The sequence below is a fragment of the Ranitomeya variabilis genome, chromosome 1 (assembly GCF_051348905.1).
Source record: "Ranitomeya variabilis isolate aRanVar5 chromosome 1, aRanVar5.hap1, whole genome shotgun sequence".
Classification (NCBI taxonomy): Eukaryota; Metazoa; Chordata; class Amphibia; order Anura; family Dendrobatidae; genus Ranitomeya; species Ranitomeya variabilis.
The window spans coordinates 6,713,861-6,731,047 of NC_135232.1; the positions used below are offsets into that span (position 1 = coordinate 6,713,861).

General features: G+C 49.4%; 1 protein-coding gene across 2 annotated transcripts in view; it reads right to left on the reverse strand.

Moving 5' to 3' along the window:
- The window catches only part of LOC143801971 (myosin-IIIb-like), a 177,078-nt gene that overhangs the window by 23,515 nt on the left and 136,376 nt on the right, over positions 1-17,187 (reverse strand). For both annotated transcript variants that reach the window (XM_077281292.1, XM_077281293.1), the window contains exons 20-24: positions 16,198-16,245; positions 9,274-9,321; positions 9,116-9,207; positions 389-529; positions 72-181 (exon numbers count right to left, since the gene is read on the reverse strand). In XM_077281292.1, the coding sequence (XP_077137407.1) occupies positions 72-181; positions 389-529; positions 9,116-9,207; positions 9,274-9,321; positions 16,198-16,245 (439 nt within the window). The remainder of the gene's footprint in view (positions 1-71; positions 182-388; positions 530-9,115; positions 9,208-9,273; positions 9,322-16,197; positions 16,246-17,187) is intronic.

Genomic DNA, 17,187 nt, shown 5'->3' on the forward strand with positions numbered 1-17,187 from the left:
ACAAGACACGGTCACCGGGCGTTGAGGTCACAGCAGGACACGTGAAGAAAAGCAAAGATCCTGTCACATGCCTGAAACAGACGGCTGCGGGGGCGGGGCACCGGCGGCTCCGCGGGGGCGTCACTCGAATGCTTTATAAGTGGCCTATGTCGCGGCAGAGGCACCGGGTGAGACGTGGCTCCTGAAATACATTAAGATGGCGTCGAGCAAGTAAGACATTAGACAAAGTATGATGGAAGTAAGGACAACACACAACCCTGTACACACCCTCAAATAGTGACACCACGCATCCCTACACCCACTCCCAAGCAGTGACATCACACAGCCCCCAAAACCGTGATATCACACCCCCCTGTAACCACCCCAGTAACATGATGCAGCTCCGTACTTCGAGTGGCCTCTGCTTCCTGCTCCTTCTGGCATCTAATCCGCTCCTCTGACTCCAGTTCTTCTCGTTTCTTCTTCTCAAGTGTCCTCACTTCCTCCAATAGCTTGAGGAATGCTCTGCGGCAGAGGTGACCCTTGTACCCTGATGGGAACGACAGGCAGACGATGATGACCATCACCACTGAGGACTGTAGACAAAGGATGGTGATCACCACCACCACCATAGAAACTATAGACAGAGGCCAGTGACTACCACGGACTATAGACAGAGGCTGGTAACCACCACCGTGGACTAAAGACAAAGGCTGGTGACCACTACCACCACCAGGGCCTATAGACAGAAGCAGGTGTCCACCACCACCAGGGATTATAGAACGAGGATGGTGACCACAGCACGGAGCTGTAGACAGAGACTGGTAACTACGACCACCGGGGACTATAGACAGAGGCTAGTGACTACCGCCACCAGGGACTATGAACAGAGCCTGGTGACCACCAACAGGGACTATAGACAGAAGCTGGTGAACTCCACCGAGGACTAAAGACAGAGGCTGGTGACCACTACCACCACCAGAGACTATAGACAGAAGCTGGTGACCACCACCACCAGGGACTATAGAACGAGGATGGTGACCAAAGCAGGGAGCTATAGACAGAGGCTGGTGACTACCACCATCAGGGACTATGAACAGAGGGTGGTGACTATAGACAAAGCATATGTTAATTTGTGGAATGCATACTGATTATGGATTGCATCAGCCCCCTGCGGTGTAGTAATCTGAATCTCTGTACTGACCACACATATTTATACATGTAAATGAGATCAGATCTCCTTTGAGGCGTATTTTTTCTAAGCTAAACAAGCTCAACTTTTCCAACCTATCATCATATGAGAGGCCCTGCATCCCATGTAATATAGGAGAGGCCCTCCATCCCGTGTAATATAGGGAGGCCTCCATCCTGTGTAATATAGGAGGCCTCCATCCCGTGTAATATAAGTGAGGCCTCCATCCCGTGTAATATAGAAGAGGCCTCCATACCATGTGTCACGATAATATAAATATGCCATATTCGGAGTATAGTTCCAGAAGGTTCCATGGCTTTCCAGACACACGCTGTGGGCTTTGAGACCCCCCTCTTCACACTGCCTAGAAAGATCTTCTTTTCACTGCTCCCTCCTCCCTCCCCCTGCATGCAGCTGTAATGTGAAACTCCAGTGTGTGACTGCTTTCCCACCCTCCCTCAGGAATGCTTTTGCAGCCATGCGTGTACTGAGTTGTGTGAGAATTATTCATGATGAATAATTCGATCTCAGGTGGTGTCAAAAATCATGAAAGTTATATATTTGTTATGTGCAACAATAGGGCTACACACCCGGCCTTTCTCTAAGTGCAGCACCTAGCAGAAACAGAGAAACGGATTACTGATTAACCGGGGCTCATATCCACTTCATGTTTGGGCTCAAATTAACATCCAGCTCATGCCTGGAAGAATGGTAGTTCCATGGTCGCTATACGGGGTGCCATCCCTGAGCAACGACAGTTACGAGTTTTCAGTAAGCTTCAGTCCCTCTAAGAGGAGTGCGTTTCATAACTCAGCCCACTCAGTGATGTCACGACCATTGGGCATATCTTAAACCTTTTGAGTTATGAGGCAGTCTTTGCCCAGGAAAAGAACTACCAGCAGCTCTGCAAGCTGCTCTGATGCATCTGGATGTATCGCCCCTCCCCCGCACTGCATGGTCTGCTATGAAATGACATAAGCAACTGTATGTTTAGTTTCATCTTTAATCCCGGTTATTTTTGTAATTGTCTGCACATATACGATACTTGCCTCATTTGTATAATATCTTTTGATAATTTTGTAAACACTGCCTAACTTTTGGAGTAAAACAAAAAATTTCGCACTTTGTTTCTCCTTGCTCTGTAACGTACTTTCACGTCCTCTGAAGTAAATTACGCTACTAATTGGGGTGGCTCCTGACCCATTGTTAATTAAGGAACAGGTTATGGTGGTGGCAGACCATACTGAGCCTGTTGGGTAAAGCTGGCAGCAACAGAACCGGGTTTGTAAGTGTATTGCTCGGCTGTGGCTCACAAGGGGTCTGAGGATTTCATCTCGGTACCTAATGGCAGTCAGGCTACCTCTGGCGAGCACATGGAGGGCTGTGCGGTCCTCCAAAGAAATGTCACCCCACACCATTACTGACCCACTGCCAAACCAGTCATGCTGAAGGATGTTGCAGGCAGCAAATCGCTCTCCACAGCGTCTCCAGACTCTGTCATATCTGACATATGTGACGGACATTTCACTCTCAATCCCTCCACAGGGTCATTAATAAAGAGGTTAAAAAGAATTGGTCCCAGCAGAGATCCCTGTGGTCCCCACTGCTCCCGGTACAGATCCCTGCGGTCCCCACTGCTCCCAGGACAGATCCCTGCGGTCCCCACTGCTCCCAGTGCAAATCCTTGTGGTCCCCACTCCTCACGGTACAGATCCCTGCGGTCCCCACTGCTACCGGTACAAATCCCCGCTGTCCCCACTCCTTCCATTACAGATCCCTGCTGTCCCCACTCCTCCCATTACAGATCCCCGATGTCCACACTCCTCCCATTACAGATCCCTGCTGTCCCCACTCCTCCCATTACAGATGCCCGATGTCCACATTCCTCCTGGAACAGATCCCTGCTGTCCCCACTGCTTTGAGCACAGATCCCTGCGGTTCCCACTGCTCCTGGTACAGATCTCTGTGGTCCCCACTGCTCCCAAAACAGATTCCTGCGGTCCCCACTGCTCCCGGGACAGATCCCTGAGGTCCCCATTGCTCCCAGTACAGATCCCTGCGGTCCCACCTGCTCCCAGTACAGATCCCTGGGGTCCCCACTGCTCCCGGGACACATCCCTGTGGTCCCCCACTGCTCCCGGGATACGTCCCTGCGGTCCCCACTGCTCCCGGGACACGTCCCTGCGGTCCCCACTGCTCCCGGGACAGATCCCTGAGGTCCCCGCTGCTCCCAGTACAGATCCCTGAGGTCCCCATTGCTCCCAGTACAGATCCCTGCGGTCCCACCTGCTCCCAGTACAGATCCGAGGTCCCCATTGCTCCCAGTACAGATCCCTGCGGTCCCACCTGCTCCCAGTACAGATCCCTGGGGTCCCCACTGCTCCCGGGACACATCCCTGTGGTCCCCCACTGCTCCCAGGATACGTCCCTGCGGTCCCCACTGCTCCCGGGACATGTCCCTGCGGTCCCCACTGCTCCCGGGACAGATCCCTGAGGTCCCCGCTGCTCCCAGTACAGATCCCTGAGGTCCCCATTGCTCCCAGTACAGATCCCTGCGGTCCCACCTGCTCCCAGTACAGATCCGAGGTCCCCATTGCTCCCAGTACAGATCCCTGCGGTCCCACCTGCTCCCAGTACAGATCCCTGGGGTCCCCACTGCTCCCGGGACACATCCCTGTGGTCCCCCACTGCTCCCGGGATACGTCCCTGCGGTCCCCACTGCTCCCGGGACATGTCCCTGCGGTCCCCACTGCTCCCGGGACAGATCCCTGCGGTCCCCGCTGCTCCCGGTACAAATCCCTGAGGTCCCCATTGCTCCCAGCACCGATCCCTGAGGTCCCCATTGCTCCCAGCACCGACCCTTGAGGTCCCCACTGTCTTTTCACCAGTTCCTTACCCATCTGCATGTCCCTTCCACCATTCCTGGCTTCTGGAGCTTCAGGATAAAACTGTTATGAGGTCCAGGATCAGTCCAGATAAATCCCATCAGCCACATTACCTACATCCAGATTTGCACTCACCTCCTCATAGAAATTAGTTGCAGCATTTGCTCCTCTATATTTGGGGGCCTGTAGCAAACTCTGATTAGCAGCTTTTCATTATTGCGGTCCCCATGTCCATTTCCCCATACTGACACTACATTGTCGTAGCGCCCCCCAATGTCGTCACTGGTCTTAAGTCAGATTTAATAAATATACACATCCCTCCCCCTTTATTATCATCCCTGTCCTTTCTAAATGCAGTGTAACTCTCTACGTTTGACACCCAGTCATGGCTCTCGTCAGCCAGGTCTCCGTAATGCCTACCACATCGTATTCTGTGGCCGTCATAAGAGTCTTCAGTTCACCCATTTTGTTTGCTCGACTTCTTGCATTTGCTAGTAAACATTTAATACTATTAGCACAAGTATTACTCCTTCTCCCCTTCCTATGATCCTTGAATGTCCCAGCACTCCTAAACCCTCAGTGACCACAACTGTCTCACTCTATCTACTCTGTCCCCTTATTAGCACAACTACCCTCCCTCCCCAGGTCCTAGTTTAAAAGCTCCTCCATCCCTCTTGCCCATTTTTTTCCCCAAGAATAGCTGCACCTTCCCCATTGAGGTGCAGCCCGTCCCTACCGTGGAACCTGTAACTGACAGAGAAGTCGGCCCAGTTCTCCATGAACCCAAACCCTTCCTTCATGCACCAATTTATAAGCCACTCATTTATCTCCCTAAGCTTCCGCTGCCTTTCTAGTAACGCTCATGGCACTTGCAGTATTTATGAAAACACCTGTCACGTGAATCTATAAAATGGAGTAGGATTTTTCATTTCCCGTTATCACACGCGCTGTGGGCTCCGACCCCCCTTCCTCTTTCCACTGCCTTCGCTTGCCTAGGCACAATTCCTGTGTAACTGAAACCCAGCGGGGAGCCTTGAAACTCTTCTCTGCTCTTTTCCCCCTCCAGTCGGAATGTTAATTAGCCCAGAACTGGCTTTGTCCAAAAGAAACATGCTTTTCTTTGTAGATATGGGAGATAGTAAAAAGGGCATATCTAGGGTCCAATCAATGATAGAAAAAAGATGGATGCATATTCGGAATGGGATTTAATTTAGCTTCACAACAGGCCTCTGGCTGGAGTCTGGCACCAAGAAATCAGAGAAATGGATTTCTCCTAAACAGAGTGGACTAGCTAGCCCGAGTCTAGATTAATTAGAAGACTAATTTCAATATAAGACAAGTGATGTGTATGCCGTCACTCTGCTAAGTGCTCCAGGTAAGATATGAATATTGCAAGTGTTGCTAACAAATCTGTAGCTTTGAGAAAAGGGGAGGGCGAGGGTAACTCAACCCCCTTTGGGGATGACTCAAGCCCAGCAGTATAAGTTTTTGCACTCAACCCAGTCTTCATTCTTGCCTGGGACCTCACTGCATCAAGACCCCCCTGATGAATTGGGATATATGGCTCCTCCTACCAGCATGGTTAGCCTGGAATGACCTAAGCCACATTTGAGTGTTCATTTCTGTTTTATTCCCCTTTTTTTTGTAATTGCTTTGTACATACTTTAAATTGTCTCCTATTGTAAAATCTTTATATACTTTTGTAAAACACTGCCTAATCTTTTTGGAGTAAAAGTTATAATATTTACTAGCTCATTTTCCTTGCTCTAAAACCCTAAGTCCTCTGAAGTTAATTACTCTACTAATTTGGGTTGGCTCAAACCCCTCTGTGAGAAATCTGAGCTTGTGGCAGCGAAGTGTGTTCTGGGCTATGTGGGTGCAGCTGGCAGTGACAGAACAGGGTTTTATAAGCTATATTCTGGCTGCGGCCTGAGCATTTATAATTCCCTCGCTGCAGCGTGCCTGCTAGCCAGTCCACAGTGAAGAAGCCCGTCCAGCGACTAATTATCTTAGGTGTAGTTCCCTGACTGACCTGAGGGTAAGGGGGGCGCCGGAAAGCTGCAAGTCCCGAAGCGGAACTGGAAAACGGGATATACATAAATTCCTGCAGTTCGTGATATATTGTAACAGCAGTGGGATAACTAAAATAAACCCCTGCGTTAAATTGATAGGTCAATAGCCTTGTTTATGCTTTCATCACATTGTAGCAGTGGTGGGATAACTAAGATAAGTCCCCCCTGCACATGTGATAGCCGTGTACTGGCCAAAGGTCACCCCCGATTCGTGACAATACTGCCATGGAGGTCCTGCAGCCAGTCCTGGGCCTGCTGCAGCCAGCACAGTCCTGGGCCTGCTGCAGCCAGCACAGTCCTGGGCCTGCTGCAGCCAGCACAGTCCTGGGCCTGCTGCAGCCAGCACAGTCCTGGGCCTGCTGCAGCCAGCACAGTCCTGGGCCTGCTGCAGCCAGCACAGTCCTGGGCCTGCTGCAGCCAGCACAGTCCTGGGCCTGCTGCAGCCAGCACAGTCCTGGGCCTGCTGCAGCCAGCACAGTCCTGGGCCTGCTGCAGCCAGCACAGTCCTGGGCCTGCTGCAGCCAGCACAGTCCTGGGCCTGCTGCAGCCAGCACAGTCCTGGGCCTGCTGCAGCCAGCACAGTCCTGGGCCTGCTGCAGCCAGCACAGTCCTGGGCCTGCTGCAGCCAGCACAGTCCTGGGCCTGCTGCAGCCAGCACAGTCCTGGGCCTGCTGCAGCCAGCACAGTCCTGGGCCTGCTGCAGCCAGCACAGTCCTGGGCCTGCTGCAGCCAGCACAGTCCTGGGCCTGCTGCAGCCAGCACAGTCCTGGGCCTGCTGCAGCCAGCACAGTCCTGGGCCTGCTGCAGCCAGCACAGTCCTGGGCCTGCTGCAGCCAGCACAGTCCTGGGCCTGCTGCAGCCAGCACAGTCCTGGGCCTGCTGCAGCCAGCACAGTCCTGGGCCTGCTGCAGCCAGCACAGTCCTGGGCCTGCTGCAGCCAGCACAGTCCGAACTGCAGGCATTTCTATGTTCTATTAATGGGATAAATCGGGGCACCGATCCGGGCTAAGATTATAAGAATTATATATTCCGGATGTCCATCGATAGATCTATCATTCACTGAAAGCGCTAGCAGCTAAATGCAACGAGGGCAAAGTGCGGATTTCTCAGTAAGCGGTTCAGGTAATCACTCCGTATTTACACTTAAAAGAATTCCCATAATGTGGGGCACATTCTGATCATCGGATCTTTCGTATACGAGATTTTCATACAGCGAGTTAGGCATGAAAATAGTTTTCATAATTCTGAGAAAAGAGGAGTGCATTTCATAACTCAGCCCACTCAGTGATGTCACGACGAGAGGGCATATCTTAACCCTGGTGAGTTGTGACTCAGTTTTGGCCCAGGAAGCAAGCCAACATCAGCTCTGCAAACTGTTCTGATGCACCTTGATCCATCTCCTTAGCACACGGCCACCATGATGCAATGATATAATGACCTGTAAGTGTTCTTTTCAATTTTAATCCCATTTTATTTGTAACTGTATTGTAAACATGATGTGTCTTATTTATGATTTCTTTTTATACTTTGCAAACACTGCCTACCTGTGTTTGGAGTAAAATATAAACTTACCAGCTTTGTCTCTCCATGCTCTAAACCAGTGTTCCCCAAGAGCAACCAGCAGGTCATGTTTTCAGGATTTCCTTAGTATTGAACAGGTGATAACTGCACCACTTGCACAGGCAATAATTCCATCACCTGAGCAATACTAAGGAAATCCTGAAAACATGACCTGTTGGTGGCTCTTGAGGACCGGAGTTGGGGAACACTGCTCTAAACGAACTGTCGCATCCTCTGAGGTGAATTGTGCTACTTTTTTGGGTTGGCTCCGGACCCGTTAATTTTTGGAAAATCGGAGCTGGTGGCAGCATACTTTGTTCTGTGCGTTTAGGAGGCTTTGTAGCGACGGCGGCGTTGATAATTATTGCTCCCGCCTGAGTGGGAGTAGTTATATCACCCTCGCTGCAGAGTGCCCAACAGCTAGTGCATAACAGGCAACCCTTCTGGTGACTAATTACCCTAGGTGCAGTACCCCGACTGACCTGAGGCTAAGGGGGGCGCCAGAGAGCTGCAAGTTCCAAACCGGAACTGGGAAGTGGGGTATAGATAAATCCCCTTTGGAAGGAACCAGGGGCAACCAACAACCCTGATTCGTAACAAATTGGTGTGAGTGGTGCGGATGATAAAGGTATGTTCCCCGTGAACCGTGACGTCCTGGGTCTCCATGCCTAATATCAGCCAAACAGGTATATTTACTTGGTTGTGTCAGATCAGAACCTCCCTGGCACTTTTCCCCTTATTCCTTCTTGTAACATTTACCCAGCTGCGTACTTCTCTGTCCTGATCTTCCACACCTCCACCCTCCTCCATATCACTGGCCCGAGCCAGCACATATCAGTGAGCTCTAAACTCCTCTCCAGGTTTGACGCACAACTTCACTAAGCATTTTAACTCTCCGGCTGGAGATGTTAGATATGTTGTTAACGGACTCAAAAAAGTCTTAATGGAGTGTGGTACCCTCACCATGTGTTGTCCAAGTAGTGTTCTGCCCACAGGGAAGGAGTATGGGCATTTAGTGGATAAGCCCTGGCCTGTGCAGTCTTTATAAAGACAGCCAGGCCAGCTGTCGAGAGCACCCACTGACCCTCATGTCTCCACAGTTACCACCACCGAGGCCTATAGATAGAGGATGGTGCCCACCACCAGCAGGAACTATACACAGGATGATGACCACCACAATCACCAATGGAAAACTATAGACTGAGGATGATGACCATCACTGGTAACTATAGACAGAAAATGACGACCACCACCGAGGACTACATACAGAGGATGATGACCACCACCGAGGACTGCAGACAGGATGAGAACCACTATATAGGCAGAGTATTGTGGTGGTGATATCCTGGGCACAATGTACAGATGGTGACCCCAGACAGGACGCCTTCTCTTCATTTGGGGGTCCATATCACACCCACCCTACTTACACTTCTGCACAGTGACTGCCGCATCCCGCAGACTCAGCAGCTTCTGCGTCATCTCGTCTTGGTGCCAGTACTTGAAGAAGAGCCGCGATGTCCTGTCAGAAAGACGTTTAATGGTACGGGACTCTTACCACGACAGGGAGTCCAGACTGGGAACTTACCCGCACTGCCAGCCGCTCAGCTCTGCTCTCTGCAGGATCCGCATACAACTGAAAGAAGAAGAGGAAATAGTCAGCATGGAGAACTACGACCAGCGATCAGACGGCATGCAGAGGTCGCCCAGGCAATCATTGTGTAATAATTATAGGGGATAACTCAGGAGACTCTTTGAGTGGAACAAGACAACTACAGGACACAGTTTTATATGTGGTAAAGTCTATATTATCACACGGTGGTTCAAACAGGTGCAGAGAGAAACTCAAGTCCACAACACTTGGTGCAAATAATAAACGCAGCTTAGAAGTCTATAGGAAACTTCAGAGGAATTGTCATGAATCCCCAATGGCAAGGGATAGCACAGGACAAGCAAGGTACAAATAAATAACGGACGAGCTCTAGGGTGATGGAACCTGGGCTGACCGCTGCCCTACGCCTGACAAACGCAAAAATTACGAGCTCTAGGGTGATGGAACCTGGGCTGACCGCTGCCCTACGCCTGACAAACGCAACTAGAGATAGCCAGGGAGCGTGCCTACGTTGGTTCTAGACGCCACGCACCAGCCTAAGAGCTAACTAGTACTGCAGAGAAAATAAAGACCTCACTTGCCTCCAGAGGGATGAACCCCAAAAGGTATAGTTGCCCCCCACATGTATTGACGGTGAAATGAGAGGAAGGCACACACATAGAGATGATATATATAGGTTTAGCAAATTGAGGCCCGCTGTAAACTAGAAAGCAGAACGATACAAAAGGGGTCTGAGCGGTCAGCAAAAAACCCTAATCAAAAAACCATCCTGAGATTACAAGAACCCATGTGCCAACTCATGGCACATGGGGAGAACCTCAGTCCACTAGAGCTACCAGCTAGCATAGAGACATAATAAGCAAGCTGGACAAAAAAACCAAACAACTGAAAATCAGCACTTAGCTTATCCTGAAAGATCTGGGAGCAGGTAGGCAGGAACCAAACAGAGCACATCTGAATACATTGATAGCCGGCAAGGGAATGACAGAAAGGCCAGGTAAAATAGGAAACACCCAGCCTCTGATGGACAGGTGGAAACCAAAGGCCGCAACCCACCAAAGTCACCCAGTACCAGCAGTAACCACCAGAGGGAGCCCACAAACAGAATCCACAACAGTACCCCCCCCTTGAGGAGGGGTCACCGAACCCTCACGAGAACCCCCAGGGCGATCAGGGTGAGCTCTATGGAAGGCGCGGACCAAATCAGTCGCATGAACATCGGAGGCGACCACCCAGGAATTATCCTCCTGACCATAACCCTTCCACTTAACCAAATACTGGAGTTTGCGTCTGGAAACACGAGAATCCAAGATCTTCTCAACAACATACTCCAATTCTCCCTCCACCAGCACCGGAGCAGGAGGCTCAACCGAAGGAACAACGGGCACCTCATACCTCCGCAACAACGACCGATGGAACACATTATGAATAGCAAACGATGCTGGGAGATCCAAACGAAAAGATACAGGGTTAAGAATCTCCGAGATCCTATAAGGACCGATGAACCGAGGCTTGAACTTAGGAGAAGAGACCTTCATAGGGACAAAACGAGAAGACAACCACACCAAATCCCCAACAAGAAGTCGGGGACCCACGCGGCGACGGCGATTAGCAAACTGCTGAGTCTTCTCCTGAGATAACTTCAAATTGTCCACCACCTGATTCCAAATCTGATGTAGCCTGTCCACCACCACGTCCACTCCAGGACAATCCGAAGACTCCACCTGACCAGAGGAAAAACGAGGATGAAACCCCGAATTACAAAAAAAAGGAGAGACCAACGTGGCAGAACTAGCCCGATTATTAAGAGCAAATTCGGCCAGTGGCAAAAAAGCAACCCAGTCATCTTGATCAGCAGAAACAAAACACCTCAAATAAGTTTCCAAGGTCTGATTAGTTCGCTCCGTCTGGCCATTCGTCTGAGGATGGAATGCAGACGAGAAAGACAAATCAATGCCCATCTTGGCACAAAACGTCCGCCAAAATCTAGACACAAACTGGGATCCCTGTCAGAAACGATATTCTCCGGAATCCCATGCAAACGAACCACGTTCTGAAAAAATAAAGGGACCAACTCAGAGGAGGAAGGCAACTTAGGCAAGGGCACCAAATGAACCATCTTAGAAAAGCGGTCACACACAACCCAGATGACGGACATTTTCTGTGAAACCGGGAGATCAGAAATAAAATCCATGGAAATGTGCGTCCAAGGCCTCTTCGGGATGGGCAAGGATAACAACAACCCACTGGCCCGAGAACAGCAAGGCTTAGCTCGAGCACATACTTCACAAGACTGCACAAAGGTACGCACATCCCTAGACAAGGAAGGCCACCAAAAAGACCTGGCCACCAAGTCTCTAGTACCAAATATTCCAGGATGACCAGCCAACACAGAAGAATGGACCTCGGAGATGACTCTACTGGTCCAATCATCCGGAACAAACAGTCTTTCTGGTGGACAACGATCCGGTTTATCCACCTGAAACTCCTGCAATGCACGTCGCAAGTCTGGGGATACGGCGGACAATATTACCCCATCCCTAAGGATACCAGTAGGCCCAGAGTCTCCAGGAGAGTCAGGCACAAAACTCCTGGAAAGAGCATCTGCCTTCACATTCTTTGAACCTGGCAGGTATGAAACCACGAAATTGAAACGAGAAAAAAACAACGACCAACGAGCCTGTCTAGGATTCAAACGCCTGGCAGACTCAAGGTAAATGAGATTCTTGTGATCAGTCAAGACCACCACACGATGTTTAGCACCCTCAAGCCAATGACGCCACTCCTCAAATGCCCACTTCATGGCCAAAAGCTCCCGATTACCCACATCATAATTGCGCTCGGCGGGCGAGAATTTTCTAGAGAAGAATGCACATGGCTTCATCACCGAGCCATTAGAACTTCTCTGTGACAAAACCGCCCCCGCTCCAATCTCGGAAGCATCAACCTCAACCTGGAAAGGAAGTGAAACATCTGGTTGACACAACACAGGAGCAGAAGAAAACAGGCGCTTAAGTTCCTGAAAGGCCCCCACAGCCGCAGGAGACCAATCAGCAACATCAGCACCCTTTTTAGTCAAATCAGTCAAAGGTTTAACAATACTGGAAAAATTAGCAATGAACCGACGATAAAAATTAGCAAACCCCAAGAACTTCTGTAGGCTCTTAACAGATGTAGGTTGTGTCCAGTCACAAATTGCCTGAACCTTGACGGGATCCATCTCAATAGTAGAAGGAGAAAAAATGTACCCCAAAAAAGAAATCTTCTGGACTCCGAAGAGACACTTTGAGCCCTTCACAAACAGAGAATTGGCCCGCAGAACCTGAAACACCTTCCTGACCTGTAGAACATGAGACTCCCAGTCATCAGAAAACACCAAAATATCATCTAAATACACAATCATAAATTTTTCCAGATATTCACGGAAAATATTGTGCATAAAGGACTGAAAGACTGACGGAGCATTGGAGAGTCCAAAAGGCATTACCAAATACTCAAAATGGCCCTCAGGCGTATTAAATGCGGTTTTCCACTCATCACCCTGTTTTATCCGCACCAGATTATACGCACCACGAAGATCTATCTTAGTGAACCACCTAGCCCCCTTAATGCGAGCAAACAAATCAGTCAATAATGGCAATGGATACTGATATTTGACTGTAATCTTATTCAGAAGGCGATAATCTATACAAGGCCTCAGGGAACCATCTTTTTTTGCCACGAAAAAAAAACCTGCTCCCAGAGGGGACGAAGATGGACGAATATGTCCCTTTTCCAAGGACTCCTTAATATAATTCCGCATAGCAGTATGCTCTGGCAGTGACAGATTAAATAAACGACCCTTAGGGAACTTACTGCCAGGAATCAATTCTATAGCACAGTCACAATCTCTATGAGGAGGGAGCGAATTGAGCTTAGGCTCCTCAAAAACATCCCTATAGTCAGACAAAAACTCAGGGATCTCAGAAGGAGTAGATGAAGCGATAGAAATCGGAGGTGCATCATCATGAACCCCCTGACATCCACAGCTTAACACAGACATTGTTTTCCAGTCCAGGACAGGATTATGAGTTTGTAACCATGGCAGACCCAGCACTAGTACATCATGTAAATTATACAGTACAAGGAAGCGAATCACCTCCTGATGAACGGGAGTCATGCGCATGGTCACTTGTGTCCAATACTGCGGTTTATTCATAGCCAATGGTGTAGAGTCAATTCCCTTCAGAGGAATAGGAACTTCCAGAGGCTCCAGACTAAAACCGCAGCGTTTAGCAAATGACCAATCCATAAGACTCAGGGCAGCGCCCGAATCCACATAGGCATCGACGGAAATGGAAGACAGTGAAAAAATCAGAGTCACAGACAAAATGAACTTAGGCTGCAGAGTACCAATGGCAAAAGATTTATCAAGCTTTTTTGTGCGTTTAGAGCATGCTGATATAACATGAGCTGAATCACCACAATAAAAACACAATCCATTTTTCCGCCTATAATTTTGCCGTTCACTTCTGGACTGAATTCTATCACATTGCATAGTCTCAGGTGCCTGTTCAGAAGACACCGCCAACTGGTGCACGGGTTTGCGCTCCCGTAAACGCCGATCAATCTGAATGGCCATAGCCATAGACTCATTCAGACCTGTAGGCGTAGGGAACCCCACCATAATATCCTTAATGGCCTCAGAAAGACCATTTCTGAAGTTTGCAGCCAGGGCGCACTCATTCCACTGAGTAAGCACCGACCATTTCCGAAATTTTTGACAATATATTTCCGCTTCATCATGCCCCTGACAGAGGGCTAACAAAGCCTTTTCAGCCTGAATCTCCAGGTTGGGTTCCTCATAGAGCAATCCCAATGCCAGAAAAAAACGCATCCACACTGAGCAATGCAGGATCCCCTGGTGCCAATGCAAATGCCCAATTCTGAGGGTCGCCCCGCAGGAAAGATATTACAATCCTGACCTGTTGAGCAGGGTCTCCAGAGGAGCGAGATTTTAAAGAAAGAAACAATTTACAATTGTTCCTGAAATTCAGGAAGGTAGATCTATCTCCAGAGAAGAACTCTGGAATAGGAATTCTAGGTTCAGACATGGGAGTGTGAACAACAAAATCCTGTATGTTTTGAACTTTTGCCGCGAGATTACTCAGGCTGGAAGCCAAACTCTGGACATCCATGTTAAACAGCTAAGATCAGAGCCATTCAAGGGTTAAGAGGAGGTAAGAAGCAGCTAGACAGCAATTAAGGGCTAGGCAGCAAAACTCTGAAGGGAAAAAAAAAAAAAAAAAAATTTCCCTTAAACACTTCTTTTTCTCCTGCTTCAGCCCAAACAATTAACACTTTGTGGGCCGGCTATACTGTCATGAATCCCCAATGGCAAGGGATAGCACAGGACAAGCAAGGTACAAATAAATAACGGACGAGCTCTAGGGTGATGGAACCTGGGCTGACCGCTGCCCTACGCCTGACAAACGCAAAAATTACGAGCTCTAGGGTGATGGAACCTGGGCTGACCGCTGCCCTACGCCTGACAAACGCAACTAGAGATAGCCAGGGAGCGTGCCTACGTTGGTTCTAGACGCCACGCACCAGCCTAAGAGCTAACTAGTACTGCAGAGAAAATAAAGACCTCACTTGCCTCCAGAGGGATGAACCCCAAAAGGTATAGTTGCCCCCCACATGTATTGACGGTGAAATGAGAGGAAGGCACACACATAGAGATGATATATATAGGTTTAGCAAATTGAGGCCCGCTGTAAACTAGAAAGCAGAACGATACAAAAGGGGTCTGAGCGGTCAGCAAAAAACCCTAATCAAAAAACCATCCTGAGATTACAAGAACCCATGTGCCAACTCATGGCACATGGGGAGAACCTCAGTCCACTAGAGCTACCAGCTAGCATAGAGACATAATAAGCAAGCTGGACAAAAAAACCAAACAACTGAAAATCAGCACTTAGCTTATCCTGAAAGATCTGGGAGCAGGTAGGCAGGAACCAAACAGAGCACATCTGAATACATTGATAGCCGGCAAGGGAATGACAGAAAGGCCAGGTAAAATAGGAAACACCCAGCCTCTGATGGACAGGTGGAAACCAAAGGCCGCAACCCACCAAAGTCACCCAGTACCAGCAGTAACCACCAGAGGGAGCCCACAAACAGAATCCACAACAGGAATCCAGCAGAAAGTCTATGAAGCACAGTTATTCTTGAGGATACTTGACACGAATAAATCCTTGTCTTAGTCCAGGCACAGATAGATATGCTTATTAGGCAGATCAAATCATATCTTAGCACAACCAGGGAGGCCTGGGTAATAGTCTCAGGTTATAGCAAAGCAGAAACAGCTTACATGTCCAGCAAATGCAGATGGAAGTAAACACGAGCAGCAGATGAAGGCAGATTACTGGAAACTTGTGTATGCAGCAGGAACTCAGTGCAGAGTAGCAGGATCACCACACAGGTTCACAGGAGCAGGTGTATAGCCAGGGAGTAATCAGAGGTCAGGAGCTGGATGCAAGGCAGAACACTCTAGCACAGACTGAAGGCTGGGGTGGAGTTTTATAGCAGGAAGACACAGTGCACATGAGACCAAAGACGCCATCTTGGAAAAGGGCAGTAATGCACAAGAGGTAAAAAATGTTCAGAGTCCTGACACATTGCTTTTAACTACTAAGGTGGTGATAGAACAGTCAGCACAGACTCCTGCCTCTCTGGTCACAATGTTTCCCCATCACCCGCCACTCTCTACTGACTGACACACACACAAGTGACCACTGCAGCCAATTACTGGCTGTATTGGATCTAAGAGGAGGAGCTGCACAACATTAGATGGGTGAGGCTGATTAGTTTATACGTTTGTAGTGTGCCCCAGAACATGCCGGGGGTCCGCACACTCACCTGTCTCTGCTCACAGGTACATCAGGGGCAAAATGGAGGATTCCAAACCTGTAAAAAGGAAAGAGCAGTCACCGCGTCATACACGTCCCAAGGCGACATACCGCACCCTAGGAGAAGATCATGTGACCACGTCATACACATCCCACATAGCGCACCCTCTGAGCCGATCATGTGACCATGTCAGACACATAAGACATAGCGCACCCTCTGAGCCAATCATGTGACCATGTCATAGACATCCCACATACTGCGCACCCTCTGAGTCGATCATGTGACCATGTCAGACACATAAGACATATCGCGCCCTCTGAACCAATCATGTGACCACGTTATACACATCCCACGCCCTCTGAGCCGATCATGTGACCATGTCAGACACAAGACATACCGCACCCTCTGAGAAGATCATGTGACCACGTCATACACATCCCACATAGCGCACCCTCTGAGCCGATCATGTGACCATGTCAGACACATAAGACATATCGCGCCCTCTGAGCCAACCACGTTATACACATCCCACATACTGCGCCCTCTGAGCCGATCATGTGAACGCGTCAAACAAGTCCCACATACTATGCCCATTATGCCGATCATCTGAACGCGTGATACACGCACTGCGACCCACATACCGCGCCCTCTGAGCCGATCATGTGACCACGTCATACACATCCGAAGGCCCACATGCAGTGCCCTCAGTCACATACTGCGCCCCTCTAAGCCGATCATGAGACCACATCATACAAATCCCACATACCGCTGAGTCCTCACGGGCGTCATACACGTTCTGCGACCCACATGCAGTGCCCTCAGACTCATATACTGCGCCCCTCTGAGCCGATCATGAGACCGCATCATACAAATCCCATTGTCATGTATACAATTCTCAGCACGCGACTTTGGGTTGTGCCTGCAAGGGTTAATCTATCTCCCCACTCTCAGTCCAGCATTCAACCTCTGTCCTATGCTGTAATGGGGGCATAAATCACA